The 15,308-nt window shown below is 49.2% G+C and overlaps 1 protein-coding gene across 4 annotated transcripts in view; it reads left to right on the top strand.

The window, feature by feature from the left end:
- PPP2R5C (protein phosphatase 2 regulatory subunit B'gamma) overlaps positions 1-15,308 on the top strand; it is a 130,416-nt gene that overhangs the window by 26,975 nt on the left and 88,133 nt on the right. Inside the window, exon 1 of one of the 4 annotated variants that reach the window (XM_086708789.1) lies at positions 4,099-4,298. The exons of 2 other annotated variants lie outside the window; for them this stretch is intronic. In XM_086708789.1, coding sequence (XP_086564915.1) covers positions 4,205-4,298 — 94 coding nt within the window. In that variant the 5' untranslated portion in view covers positions 4,099-4,204. Of the gene's footprint in view, positions 1-4,098; positions 4,299-15,308 lie in introns of those variants that run through there. One more of the 4 variants, XM_086708786.1, reaches the window with a different exon arrangement.

Below are 15,308 nucleotides of genomic sequence, written 5' to 3'. Positions count from 1 at the left end.
CATGTCTGGAATAGACCCATCTCTAGAATAGATTCCCAGGAGCAAAATTACCTGAAGACTCTTGATCCATATTGCCAGGTTATTTTCCAAAAGGATCAAAACAGTTTATAGATTTGTTGGCAGGGTCACAACATGCCTCTCTACCAGTATTGAGTAGTTATCATTTTTTAAAATGATTCCTGATTTAACAGGCAAGGAAATACTTTTTCATACAATTATTGATCAGTTGTGGTTCTTTACAGCATCGAGGCCCTGGTTTTTTGGTTTGTTTTTTTTTTATAATTAACTGTAGTTGATTATTAACTCCCCGTGTTTATGGCATTTATATTTCCTCTGGTTTTTTGAGGGGAACATACAGAAATTTGTAAATTTTTTAATGTGAACGGTATCCGTTCAGGGTTTGCCCGTTGTTTTTAAATGTCCTTTTTAAAATGTATTTTCTTTATTTTGAGCAAGAGAGTGGGTGTGTGCGGGGGAGGGGCAGAGAGAGAATCTTAAGCAGGCTCCACATTCAGCATGGAGCCTGACATGGGACTCGATCCCACGACCCTGGGATCATGACCTAAGCTGAAATCAAGAGTCAGATACTCAACCAACTGAGCCACCCAGGTGCCCCTAAATGTCCTTTTCTTTTCATATTCACTTCCTTTCTGAAAGCTGTGGGGGTTGCGGAGAGGGAAGGATTTGGGTTTGTTTCTTATTGAACTGACCTCAGATTTTATTTTATTTATGGGAAGACTTAAACGGACTGATCCCCACGTAGCCAACCCGTCATGCAGCTAATCTGCCCCTTCCCGCTGACTCGAGATTCATCTCTGTCACAGGATACACTGGGGTGTCTGTGCTCACTGCCTTGGGGGCTGTTGCCTCCGCCTCGCTGACCTCTTAGGCCCCCATCACACCAGCATTAATTCCCAAGCTTTACAGTGGGTAAGACTAGCCGTCCTCAGAAGTAATCTCATCCTCTTGCTTTTTATGTTTCAACTGTAGAATCGCTTTGTCAAGAAAAAATGTGTCAGAAAAATAGAGACCCAACCAAATGCTGACTGGAATCGCTTTAAACCTATAAATCAGGCTGGGGAAAAATTAACACCAGCATGTGTATAGTATTTAGGCTTCCGGCCCAGGACATGCCCTCTGGATACTTACTCAGGTGTTTTTTCCTCTCCCCGTATTACTCATTTGTTTGCTTGTTTGTATTTAGGGTGTGTTTCCTTGGTGATTTCCAGATCACAGTCCTGGCGTTCTTTAAGGAATTACTTCATGTGTACCAGGCTTCAAAAGAACATGGGGGGAAATCACTAACAGAACTGAGATCCTTTGATCTGAGATCATTAGGAAAACTACATCAAGGAAATGTCTTCCCTTCTTCATTGACATCTCATCTGTGTACTTTATGTGAAGATTCTAGGAGTCTTTCCCCCTTATTGCTTCACTTCAGCTCATCAGCACAGTCTTGGGACGGGCACATTTCCCCTTCTCGTCTCATATTAAGGAGATTATTTAGCTCCCTTTTTTTAATTTTTCAAATTTATTTTGAGGGTCTGTGCGTGTGCAGGGGAGGGGCAGGGAGAGAGAATCCCAAGCAGATTCCGTGCTGTCAGCGCAGAACCCCACGCAGGGCTCAGACCCACGAACCATGAGATCACGACCTGAGCCGAGATCGATTCGGACGCTTAACTGACCGAGACCCCCAGGCGCCCCTGTCTGGTTTTTTTTTTTTTTTTTAATTTTTTTTTTTTTCTTCTTCAACGTTTTTATTTATTTTTGGGACAGAGAGAGACAGAGCATGAACGGGGGAGGGGCAGAGAGAGAGGGAGACACAGAATCGGAAACAGGCTCCAGGCTCTGAGCCATCAGCCCAGAGCCTGACGCGGGGCTTGAACTCATGGACCGCGAGATCGTGACCTGGCTGAAGTCGGACGCTTAACCGACTGCGCCACCCAGGCGCCCCCCCTGTCTGGTTTTAAAGTGCAGATCCGCAGGAAGCATCTGCTTCTGGACCCCTTTACCAAGCACACCTCGTTCCTAATTGCACACGTGTCTGAGTTCATGCGGCATCGCTCCCTGGGTGAGAAGGTGGTGGTGATCCTAGGAGAGCCATCCCTCCGGTGATCTGACAACCCAGAGGGTCTGCAGTCAGAATTTAAATTCCATATTAACCTGACTCAGAGCACAGGCAGCTTTTGCTAAAGCGTGTCTGCTGTTCAGCAGCAGAGGAACCAGGCAGGTGTGCGGCTGTCTGCACAGGGCGTGAAGGCCTGGACCCGTCGCTTGTTATAAATAATCGTAGGGCCAGCTCTGGAGGCCAGCAGCATCCTTCAGCTCCGGGGAGGAGGGAGGCAGGGGTGGGATCTGATTCGCCTTTACTTACTTAGTTTTGTGATCGATGTCGACGCACATTGTAAAGACTGCATTCTTGCTGGTGAGGGGGCCTTACTAAACACTCCTGGAGGATCATAGCTGTTCACTCACTCGTTGAAATGGATCGAGGGCCAGCCCACAGATGTAACTGCTAACCCCACCTGTGTCTCGGGGGTTTCTTACTATTGTGAGTTATGTTCAGGAACCAAAGGGCTTTTGCGTTCTTGTTCGCAAGCGGGGCAGGTGGGCGGAGGGAGTTGTGCGAGAGGACATGGGTGTGGTTTGGACAGACTTGGTTGTGTGTGACGAAGTGAGGAGGTTTTTTTTTCAGTCGTACCTGCCAGAGATTTTTTTTTAAGTTTATTTTTATTTATTTTGAGAGAGAGAGAGAGAGAGTATGAGCAGGGGAGGGAGGCAGAGAGAGAGAGAGAGAGAGAGAGAACCCCAAGCAGGCTCCGTGCCACCAGCGCAGAACCCGACACAGGGCTCAAATTCACGAACCATGAGATCATGACCTGAGTTGAAATCAAGAGCTGGACACTCTTGGTTGAGCCACTGAGGCACCCCTGCCAGATGTTTCTCTTATAGCTTGTTTTTACTTGGAGCTGGTAGTAATATTTCTTGTTGTTAGGGAGTCATGTCTTCAATCGCCTCATATTCCAGAGACGATGTCTTTCTCCTTGGAACAGCTTTTTACATTAACTCTTTTTGAAGCCAAGAAACTAAGACCTAAATAATAGCCTCTGAAATTAGTCCCATAAAAATAAGTGAAATATCCTTTTTAGTTTAAAATTTTTGAACTTAAATCTCTAAAAATATAAGGGGTGCCTGGGTGGCTCAGTCGATTGAGCATCCCACTTTGGCTTAGGTCATGATTTCCAGGTTTGTGAGTTCAAGCCCCACGTGTGGAGGCTGCTCAGGAGTCTCTCTCTCTCTCTCTCTCTCTCTCTCTCTGCCCCTCTCCCACACTTATCCTCCTGCATGCTCTCTCTCAAAATAATAAATTAACTTTAAAAAATTAAATAAAAACTTAAAAGTACCTACTGTGTTGACCTCTTCAGCATACATAAATGGAGAGTGCATTTCATTTTCTGGCTTTCTCTTTTTAACCCCCTTAATTTGTAGCACTTCCTAGCTGTTCAATTTAAGGAGGCTTTCCTTGTCCATATGATTTTTTTCACTGAATTTTCCCAGTAAGAGAGCTCGATCTGGAGAGAAGCGGGCGTTCGGGGATCAGCTCGGCTCGTAACTTGGTAGGACAGGCTGAGCGCCAGCCCACACTGGCGACGGGGGGGTTGCATAATGTTGGCCCAGCCCCTGGCTGGAACATCACGGAGCCGGGTGCCGGCACGGGAACCGTGGGCCGGAGCCGGGAGCGCCGGAGCGCGGGGAGCCGGGAGCAGAGGCGGCCGCGCACCTCTGACCCCCGGGGGCGGCGGGCACCGGGGCTCCCGCGCCCCCCTCCCCCGCCCCGCCCGCCCGCCCGCTCGCTCGCCCTCCCCGCTCGCAGAACGTCGGCCCCCCGGGCCGGTGGGGCTGGCGGCCTCGGAGCCCGGCCCCGGGGGCCGAAGGTCCGCGCGGAGCGAGGCCGCGGGAGCCCGGAGCCGCGCCGGTCCGCGCACACTGACAGCCGAGCAGGGCGCTCTCTCCAATTGCAGTTTTTTTTAGTGTCATTTTAAGTTGCAGCTTCCGGCCAATCAGCGCGCGCCGAGCCCGCTGACATCACGGGGCGGCCAGTTCCCTCCAGCTGCAGAGCTTCAGTTTGTCTTTTTTTTTTAAACTAAAATGGAGGCTGCTTTCTTGCCTTAAGGAGTACACTGCCTCTCCCGCTGGAGTCTAGATGTGGACATGTAATAAAGCGGGCAGCAGGATGGTGGTGGACGCGGCGAACTCCAACGGGCCCTTCCAGCCCGTGGCCCTGCTCCACATTCGGGGTAAGTTATTGTGTGTCTCGCCGAATCGGAACCTTCCGGGGCTAGTTAATAAATGGCTATTGTGCCTCGGATCAGAGGAGCAGGAAGTCCCCGCCGGCCGAGCCGCTGCGTCCGGCCGCCGACCCCGCGGGGGGCGGGGGGGGGGGGGGGGGCTCGGCTGTGTCACCGCGGCTCCGTTCGGCGTCGGACCAACTACTCCCGGAATCCGAGTCTCGACCGAGGCCTGGCACGCAGAGTTCGAAGCTGGTTTTTCTGCCGTCTGCTGGCCCTCCCCTCCCCCTCCCCGAGCCGTGCTGATGTCAAAGGATGTGAAGTCACTGCCCGGGGAAGGTATTGGGTGGAGGTGGGAAGGAGAGGCGGGCGGCAGCGCGGGGCCAACTTGCCCGGCCGCGGAGTTGCCGCTGCCTCGGTGTTGCCGGGCGCTGCGAGGGGTTCTCGGGGGTTCGGCGGGTGGGGAGGGGGGTGCGGGGGGGGGGGGCTCGGCTAAAATCAACACGAGCTGCAAATATGCAGTAGCGATCGCAGAAAGAACTTCCTTTGAAAGGGCTGTGTTCATTCTTGCGGTGCAGTGCAAGCCTCAGCGAGAAACCCGCTCGGTTGTGCTTTGAGATGCCGAGATCTATTGTGGGGTCATAATTCCTGAGATGTTAGCGGGTCCGTGGGACAGTAGGAAATATTTTGCATTTCAACAGGCTCTGTGTTGACATTTGGCTTTAAGATTTAAAATGGCAACAAGTTTTCCGTGTGTACTGAGATCTCACTTTTAATAATTACAGTGTGCTGCTTGTGGTTTACACAAAACTGGGGGGCCGAGTTTAGCTGAAAAACACCATTACCATGGTAATTAATAATAATTTCATTAAAATAGAAGCATCAGGGTAGCAGTATACTTACTCTTAGTTGGCATTTTAAAACATTTGTTATATAAGTTTTTTTGTTCATAATTGAGAGAACAGAAAATGGATGTTAAGCTTTACCAGAACACTTTAAATTAAAATGTATATTGTCACAGCTACGCCCTAACAAAACAGTTGTAACTGTCACAGTCTCCTCCAGGGACCCGTGTCAAGAAAGGGTGGGGGCAATATTTCTAGGTGACTAATAGTCCGTATGACTAAAATGCCGGACAAGATTTTTCAGATCCTAGGGTGTATCCAGGGCAGATAAACCGCACGAACACTCAATCGGTTGGAATAAAATGGGTGTTGCTTTTCTCTCCAAACCCTCTTTAGTAAAGCCGGTGAAAATTCGTACCCACAGCGCCCAACCTGTAGGTTGGGCTACACATTCATTGTTTTACAGCGTGTGCCCAGAAAAGAGCCAGTGTTGACCACAGACAGCATTTAGACACTTTAATACAGGAACCAAACGGGTAAAAACAAAATGTAGTTGTGTTTAGATTTAAGTTAGTCCTTTAAATACTGACTCATTAGCAGTAAGATAATTTTATTGCATCTAAAAGACGTTTTTTATAGTTTTAAGATACAAATAACAGATTTTTTTTGGTTTGTGAGCTTTTCCTGATTTTATTAGATACTTAATACTTAATATCCTAGTCATTTTCTGTACTGAGATAACTCTGAAATGGAATCATTTGATTTTACGTATTATACCACACTGATTTCTTTTTATTATTATTATTATTATTATTATTATTATTATTATTATTATTATTCCTAGACTTTATTATAGTCAGGTTGGATTTTTTGCTGTTGGTCAAATAGCTGGTCGGTTATTTTCTGATTGTGGGAGGAAAAGGTAGTGGAGTGTATTAAGAGACCTGAGTTTTTAAGAAGGGATAACCTTTAGGGACCTAAAACTAACTTTTAATTCAAACAGTGGAATGACTTCTAATTTCAAAACTTGAAGAACACTTTGTTGACTCCTAGTTTTTAGGGCAAGCATGTTCGTGTGCTGCTTAGCAAGATTTGTTTTACTTCTGCTGGTTTTCAGATTCTCCACCCCTTAAACATCCGATCAGCCGGTCTCTTGTGTGTAACCCGTGCTGAGGGTCAGGAAACGAGACAGAAAGGCACGGCCCCACCCCAGAGCCACCAGTTTTGTGGGAGACCCACGCAGGGGCCCTGGTGCAGGACGGATGCTGGGCCAGGGGCTGGCAGGAGGATGCTGGGGAGAGGTAGCCACCAGGAGGGGGTGGTGCCGAGGGCTGCTTCCCCTCTCTGGGTGCCCCTCTCCCCCTCCCCCCCCATTCCCATTTAGGGAAGAGGGGTCTTCCACACAGAAGGGAAAATGACCTTCCAAGGTCACAAGACCCACATGTGGTCGGGCCAGAATCCAAATGCAGGCAGCTGTTTTGTTTTGTTTGTCATCGTTTTTTAAAAAACAAACTTATTTTAAAATAGAAATTTGGGGGGCGCCTGGGTGGCTCAGTCAGTGAAGCGTCCGACTTTGGCTCAGGTCATGATATCACAGTTTGTGGGTTCGAGCCCCGCTTCGGGCTCTGTGCTGACAGCTCAGAGCCTGGAGCCTGCGTCGGGTTCTGTGTCTCCCTCTCTCTCTGCTCCTCCCCCTCTGATGCTCTGTCTCTCTCTCAAAATTAAAAAAATAAACGTTAAAAAAAATTTCTTTAAATACAAATGTTGGCAGTTTGCGAACCTTTTGCCACAGGATTACGCGTGTGCTTTTTCCCAGTGCCTTAACGACATTCATCTGTCCCTGTGGCCTCTTGTATATGGCAGCTTTGTGCCCAGGGTTCATTTCTTCATTTATCTTACGAATATTTATCAGTTCCCCACCACCACATGCCAAGCAGGTCCCTAACTCAGAACCTGAAGCCAGCACTGTTCCAGCTTTCCGAGTTTACAGTCCCCTGCGGGGTGGGGCAGTCAAGTAAACAAATAAATCAACAGGATCCCAAACTGATTAGTAGTCCCAGTGGGTGTGATGGTTACCTTCTGTTAAGTAACCTGGAGTTTGCAATTAATACGGTGAATTCGCATACCCTAAAAAGTTCAAGTGGGCGAGGAACATATTATTGGAACTTATATAAACTTGTCTGTCTGTAGAAGGAGAGAGCGTCACCTGAACTTGATGGCTGTAAATTTAGCTCGATGACTTAAATCCTGTGCTTCCAGCGCCGTCCAAGAGGACTGCCCGCAAGCGGTGCCCTCCATGGTGGCCGCTGCCGTGGCCCCTGCCATGTGTTGGCTGTGGGGCACTCCGGATGTGGCTCGTGCAACTCAGAAACTGGATTTTTAATGTCATTTCATTATCGTTCCCTCAGATTTAAATAGACTCTTGTGTCCAGCGTATTGAAAGCTCAGCTGTAGCCTGGGATCGGCACTTTCTCAGCGAAGGGCTGGACAGCACAGGTGCACCTCAGGGTCACTGCGGTTCCCTCCCAGACCGCTGCTGCCGTAAAGCTCTTGTGGCGTTCGGTCAAGTCAGATGAATTGTTTGGTTTTCCAGTGCATGTAAAAGTTACGTTGCTTTCGGGGCGCCTGGGTGGCTCAGTCGGTTAAGCGTCCGACTTCGGCTCAGGTCATGATCTCGCGGTCCGTGAATTTGAGCCCCGCGTCTGGCTCTGTGCTGACAGCTCGGAGCCTGGAGCCTGTTTCAGATTCTGTGTCTCCCTCTCTCTCTGCCCCTCCCCCGTTATGCTCTGTCTCTCTCTGTCTCAAAAATAAAGAAACATTAAAAAAAAATTTAAAAAAATAAAGTTACGTTGCTTTTATGTTCTGTTACTGTCAGAAAAAGCAACAGTGCGTGCTCGTGCGTTCGTTTGAAAATACTTTGTTGCTTACACAAAACACTGCATCCAGGGATCCACCCCAAGTCCAAATCCTTTTTGGGATCTTTTCTTGGAATGGGGAATCTATAGCCCTAGAGTGAGTGTCTTTGGGCACATTTCCTCCAAAGGTTCATTTTCTTTCCTTCCGAAAGAACAGTAATACGAATACTGGAAAATGGCAAAATTGAGGATGGAGCTACCAAACCACAAAAAAAAAAAAAAAAAAAAAAAAAAAAAAACCTTTATTTCTGAAAAGCGCTGACCATCACCTGAGGTTTCTGCAGATGATAATCACTGAGCACAATCACCAGAACAATTATAGTGATAAGAAGTTTGACGGACTGCACAAATCACCAGCGACAGAGTCAGCCGCGTGCTGAAATGGCACCCAGAGACCTGCCTAACACGGGGTTGCCACAAACCCTCAATTTGTAAAAAACACAGGATCTGTGAGGCGCAGTAAAACGAGGCGTGCCTGTAAATATTTCTGGCTGCGAAAGCAGCCATAGGCAGTAAGTAAGTGAATAGGGTGTCTGTGCTCCAGTAAAGCTTTATTCGCAAAAACAGGTGGCGAGCCACGTCTGGCCCACGGAACCTAGTTTGCCAACAACCCCTGTTGCAGACCATCCCTTGAGTTTCTCAATGGTCTGTTAGTGTGGTAAAATATGTGTCACTCCCAGAGCCAGGTTTGAGGCAGGAACAGCCAAACCAAGAAGATGTTCATGGCCAGAGAGTCCGTCTTCGAAGGACTGAGAAGTAGCCGCGGCCTGTGGGGAGCTCAGGAGCAAATTATTCCTTCACGTAAACCCATTTTTCCTGGCAAGTTGAGGTCTGCCTGTGGAAAAGTTTGTATTCTCACGAGTAAAATGTGCAGGGGCAGCATGGAAGTCTCCTTTCCTGCCCAGTCTGTCCGGTGACTTAGCACGGCCAGAGACACCCGTGGCCGATGCAGGTGGCTGGCCAGGCGTCCAACACTCCTATGTCATGTGACGATACCTGGCAGTATCCACCTTCCCCACGGTGAGGCAGGAAAACGCTTCAGTGGTGACCAAAAATGAAAGACCCCTCAAAAGATCAGACCATGCACCTGTCTCTGGATGGTGTATCTGGCCAGCTCAGGGTTTTTGCTTCACAGACATCGTGTGCCCTGTGCCTGTCGTTCTCTCTGAAGTGGCTTTTTAGAGCTTGCCTGCAGTGACCTGAGTGTGGGGTTGTCTCGTATTTGTGAGACCGTGTGGAAGGTAAGCACAGAGACAGCTCTCTTGGGGTGGTGGGGGAGGGAGGGGGATTTGCATCAAGGCTGCACACCTTTTGTTAATGAGTCTTCCCTTGAACTCGGGTGTGGCAAGAGCTTTCTGGTCACGACTCCTGCCTTGCAGCAGAAGCTAAACTCCCAGAAGGTTTTTCCCTAAAATATGTCGACGGTGAGAAAACAACGAAACATAAAGACAGGAGGTGGATATCAGGAAGAGTGTGTGTGTTTTTAAACCCCGGAAAGGGACAGACTCCTCGAGGGCAGAGTGGTCTGGGTACCTCGTCCTTCTCGCCCGACTTCTGGTCGCACACGTCAGATCCGGCTGCCCAGTGGCTGTCTTCTGACCGTGCAGCACCTTCCCGGCACTTTCGTGAACACCCGACTGACCGGTTCCCGCCTGGGAGGTGAGCCGGACACGGGCTGGTGTCTCCCCTCCCCAAGGTCACCAGCCGGTAAGGCCGAGTCCAAGGCCCCTGTCCCTGGCACCAGCTGCACAGTCCCCAAGCTGTCGCCGGTGGCTGTCCCAGGAGCGGCAGTGTTTATGGAGCGTGTGGGGTCAGGGCCACATCCTCACGGAATCCGCCCAGCATCGTGCGTTCTAGAAGAGGGGACCCTCTCGCCCCAGGCCACGGAGAATGAAGGAGCCAGAGTCTGAGCTCAAGCTCGCTCCTCTGCCCCATGTCAGGGTGTCAAGAGACGAGTGTAAAGCTTGCACATCACGCGTACCTTCTGATTGTCCCTGTTTTCTGTAGTGTGATATATTTGTGCGTCCGTCGCCTGACCTGCCGTCCCATTTCACCACCTCGTCTGCCAGCTGTTGATCGGGAGCTTCGTTTTCTTACCTCCTCCGCGAAACCTCAGCACCCTGAGGAAGGTCACGGTCAATCGGGTATTTCTCATGACGTCCGGCGTCATCCCTAGAATGTGAGCACTCAGCCAGTGTAGGTGGATTGGAAATAAAAAGTGGTCTCTCTGAAGGACCGTTCAGATGATACGTATTTGGTGCTCCATCGGTCAGATAGTACCTGTCAGGCTCATGAGAAGCTGTACGAGGTAACTGCCTAAAAGGGTGGACACAGGGAGCCACTCTGCTGGGCCCGGCTTCAGACTGAATCTCTTCCCCATCAGATGGGAACAGCACCCCTAAGGATATGGAGATACGGAGAACTCCAAAACAGGGGGCGTGGGGCGCCTAGGGGGCTCAGGTCATGATCCCACGGTCCGTGGGTCCGAGCCCCGCATCGGGCTCTGTGCTGACAGCTTGGGGCCTGGAGCCTGCTTCGGATTCTGCGTCTCCCTCTCTCTCTGCCCCTCCCTCCCCTGCTTATGTTCTCTCTCCATCTCTCAAAAATAAATAAACGTTAAAAAAAATTAAGTTAAATTAATAAATAAAAAAAAGGGGGAAGCGATCAGTTTCTCTCATGAGTGTACTTAAAGGAAAGTCATTTCTTTTTGATCCTGGAAAGACACTGGCTAGAGTCCATAAGGGCAGAGTATTATAGCAGGTAAAGTCTGGTTTGGGCCCTAGAATTGTTCATAAATCAAAAGCCCTTGTATTTAAAAAACAAAAAAAACAAAAAAACTAAAGGCACATAACAAATACAGTGAGTGAATGTCTACGTCAGGTCTTCTTCGTTCTAAAACGAAACCAAATCAAATCTATAGCAGACGTTCTTGGGGCGGTTGGAGAAAGTTGAGTGTGCAGTGATATGGGCTGCTGTGGAATTAACTGTTTTCTGGGTGCAGTAAGGGTGTGGTGATGTTGTAAGGACTGTCCTTCCTCTTAGGGACCAGTGGTGGAATTATTTAGGTGTGCAGAGTGATGAGCTCTGCTGCCTTCTTGAGACAATAAAGGGAAAAGTTATCGTAAAGCGAATACACTAAGATGGGAGCAGCTGGTGAATCTGGTTCCCTGCAGGTGTTTATTGACCTGTGTAGGTTTAAACTTTTCCGTAGTGCTGGAGAGAAGTATCTTAAAGGTGTTCTGCTTTAGGGGGCGCCTGGGTGGCTCCGTCGGTTGAGCGTCTGACTTCAGCTCAGGTCATGATCTCACCGTTCATGAGCTGGAGCCCCGCGTCGGGCTCTGTGCGGACAGCTCGGAGCCTGGAGCCGGCTTCGGGTTCTGTGTCTCCCTCTCTCTCTCTCTCTCTCTCTGCCCCTCCCCGGCTTACACTCTGTCTCTCCGTCTCTCAAAAATAAATAAACATTAAAAAAAAAAAAAAAAAGATGTTCTGCTTTAGAAAAAAATGCACCAAGGAAATGTAATTATTCAGAAACTGTTTCCAAAATGGCGAGCTTTGGTCTTTTACGTTCAGGTCGGCCGTTCCCCTTTGTGCCGCTGCGGGCAGAGCGGTGTCTCTGGCGAAGTCATCAGGAGAGGGCCGGGCCGTCCCGGGCAGGGCAGCATTGAGGTGCTGTGGCCAGTGCCCGGTGCCAGCGGGCACAGATGGTAACACCGCCTTCCCAAATGGTGTTTTTGGGGTTTACGCCCTTTTTTGACGTTTATGGGCATCTTTATTGGTCTCTTAAAGTGTCGTAACAGCCTTTAAGGCACACTCTGAGATGAAACCAAGGTTCCTCTGAATGAGAGAGGTGGGGAGCTCGGTGCTTAAGGGTGGGGGATCCCTGCGTCCCACCCCCACCCCAGCACTGGCTGGGCAGAGCCGTCTCGGGCAAGCTGACTCACCCCGGGCCCGGAAATGGGAGGAAGGTGCCCCGCCAGCCTGCGTTTCACGAGGGTAAAGGAGCAAGTGCACGTAAGTGCTGAACGCGGTGCCTGCACATCGGAAGGCCCCCCACACGTGGGCCGCCTTGCCCACAGGGCGCTTCGGAGCCCAGCCTCTTAACCACGGCTTGGTTTTTTTCTTTTCTTCCACGGTAACCTCTGTCGGTTCATCTGGAAGCACATCTGTCTCCCTCCCTCCCCCACTTGCCAAGCCTTTTCTCCTCTTGCAGTTTGCAGGCCGTTTCACCGCCCCGGAGAAAGTAGCGTCATCAGTAATCCTGGAGTGTGTACTGTGTCCTGCTTATATAGACCGCGTGTCATAAAGCGCCTAGTGAGACAATCACAGGCACCATCTCGGTGGCTCTCTGGTCCCTGTGCTCAGCCCTGCAGCTCTCTTGGGTCCAGACTGCTCGGTGAAACGGGAGATCAGCGTTTGCTTCCGCCCCTCCCCTCCCCTCTCTCCTCGCTGTTCTTAAGGCTTTGGAAGGTCTTCCCAATTATGTTCAGGAAGAATGCTCTTTTCAGAGTTAGAGATACGTTGTCTGTGATCGGTCCCAAGTAGGGTGACCCGACTTCTCGTTCCCCTGCAGTTGTGTTCCAGTGCAGGTGCGGCTTGTGACACTCCAGAAATTGCCTTGTTGTCAAATCCCATTACGTTAAATTCCACTGCGTTCCTGTTTGTGCTGGGAGTTTTTCATTGCGACAGCATGTGAACTCAGTGGGATCTCCACGATCTCCTTAGATCTTCTTGCTTTAAGTGTTGATGCTGAGGTGTTTTCCATAGAGCTTGAACCGTTTAACACCGGCCCAGCGGGTTCTGTGGACGCTCCCTTGTCTTGGATGCACGTGAACTTCCGTGCTCCTTTAGGATTTTTGTCTGCTGCTTGTGTCGTTCACGAGCAGTGTGTTCTGATTTCAGCATTTTGACTCATGAAGTTGTAAGAACAGTAATGTTTCACTGTAGGAAATAAGCCCAATCCTTCCTCACTGCGGGTCCCTTATCCTCGGTGGGCATCAGGGACAACGAGGTGGGGAGGGTGTGTGCGTGCTTGTGTGTTTGCATTTGCGGACGATTTGGGTACATACACAGCTAGGAGTTGGTCTTTTCACCTTTAAGTAGTACACCCACCTGATCCAGGGTTAGCACTGGGGACCACGTTTTCTGAACTCTGAAACCGTGAAGGTGTCGTCCCTGCGCAGGGCAGCTGGCGTTCACAGACGTGGTCCGGGGGCTCCTGGAGTCCCAGTGATGCTTTTGAGGGATCTGCAAGGCCAGAACAGTCTTCCCAAGAGCACCAAGGACCCGTGTGTCTCCATCATGGTGTGGCGGTCTACCCTAATGGTGCAGCGGCGGTGGTGGGTAAGACCGCCCCTTCCACGCAGCAGGCCACGGTGTGCGTTCCAGCACGTGCACGCCAGCCTGACCCAGAAATGTCCTTGAGGAAGCCTGACATGGTCAGTTTTATTACCTTTCAACCTTGCCCCCCGCCTCTTAATGTTTTGGGCGATGGAGTGTGGAGCTCTCAGAAAGCCCTCTGGCAGGCTCGCCTCAAACACTGAACGGTTGTGTGAGTTGCAAGCTGAACTAGCCACTTTTTTCAGGATCAGCGTTTTTACTCGAAGGGACAGAAGGCAGACAAACTGCCTTGAAAAGTGACGAAGCGAGCCCGTCGATTCAAGGGAAACAACAGTGACACTCTTTGTTCATGATAAAAATCAGAGTTGCGGGCAAAAATTTGAATTTTGGGAAACTTGCATCTGCCAGCGTGAGCTCCACAACTCCCGGTGCTGAAGAGCCTGGTGCTGTTAACTAGCAGAGCTTCGCGGACGCGTCTGTGAAAGGTCTTCGGAGCCCCGCACACCGGCACGTTCCAAGCGAGCGAGAAATGATGCTGCCGGCACGCGTGGGCAGAAGGGACGGTCAAAGTGCAGGAAATACTGCGGGGTTTTGATGTAAAATGTTCATCAGCATAGTTTCGATCTGTGTTGCAACTAATTTTTAAGAAACTGCCTCTTGTTGAATGTTAGTGTAGAATCAAAGAAGAATATTTTGAAACATTTTTGAAAAAGCCATTGAATTGCCTCCTTTCTTCAAATAAACATGCCTGTGTGAGGCTTGGCCTTTTTTTTTTTTTTCATGTACTTCAACCAAAACAACATATCGAGCAAACTGAGTACAGAAGCAGAAACGTGAATCTTCCTCTCCTTTGCTAAGTCAGACATTAAAGAGATCTGTGGAAATGTAAAACAGTTACATTTTTGCTAATTTTGAGGGGGGTAGGCGGGTGGTAAAGTTATTTTCATAATATTTAAGTTCACACAAAAATGAACCTTTAATTGTTTTAAACGAATGAATGAATAAATATGTGAAACCTTCTCTTACCTGCTGGGTATCAGTGGGTGTAACCCATGCAATGAAAGCTCTCCAGGGCCTTGCAGACCTTTTAGAGTGTCCATGAGTCCTGACCACAAAAATTGGAGGCCACTGTCCTAGGAACCCTCTCTAGCTTGGGCTGGACGTGACCCTGACCCTATTTTTACCACGCCTCTGTATTTTTTTTTTCTTCCCCTCCCCCTCAAAAAATAAATGAAAATCCCAAATTACCGTCGGCCAATAATGTGACCAGGTCTCTCAGGCCACAGTGACAGGTGATACCTGTGCCCAGCCGCTGCACTGCTGGTAGTAAGGTCACCCTAGGACCCAGAACCTCCCTTTCCGCCTTAGTCCCCTTCCTTTTGTCTTTTATTAATCTTTTTAAGAAATCCATATGTGAATATAGTCACTTAATTTTTTTTTTCCTTACAAATCTGAAATTCTCGCTGGCCTTATCCCCCTGAATCAGTCTCTTACCTTTCCTGTCATTTCTGAGTGAATTGCTTGGGTTTACTATGTATCATCCCAGACTGTGTGTGTGTGTGTGTGTGTGTGTGTGTGTGTGTGTGCACGCTCGTGTGTGTTTTCACATGATATATATACTTATTTGTTCACAGAAAGTATATAGTATTTAAAAAATATTTTTTTAATGTTTATTTTTGAGAAAGAGAGCATGAGCAGGGGAGGGGCAGAGAGAGAGACAGAATCGGAAGCAGGATCCAGGCTCCGAGCTGTCAGCACAGAGCCCGATGTGGGGCTCGAACCCATGAAGGAGATCATGACCTGAGCTGAAGTCGGACACTTACCCGACTGAGCCACCCAGGCACCTCTCGTTTCTTTATTTCTTAAGAAAAAGACTGACATGAGAGCAGTTTTAGAAATGTAAACCTTTTACACGTTTTTAC

Source organism: Puma concolor, chromosome B3, assembly GCF_028749965.1.
Source record: "Puma concolor isolate L17-30 chromosome B3, mPumCon1.1.hap2, whole genome shotgun sequence".
In the NCBI taxonomy this organism is placed as follows: domain Eukaryota; kingdom Metazoa; phylum Chordata; class Mammalia; order Carnivora; family Felidae; genus Puma; species Puma concolor.
The sequence above is the reverse complement of the archived record's forward strand: the minus strand, read 5'-3'. Positions and strand labels throughout refer to the sequence as shown.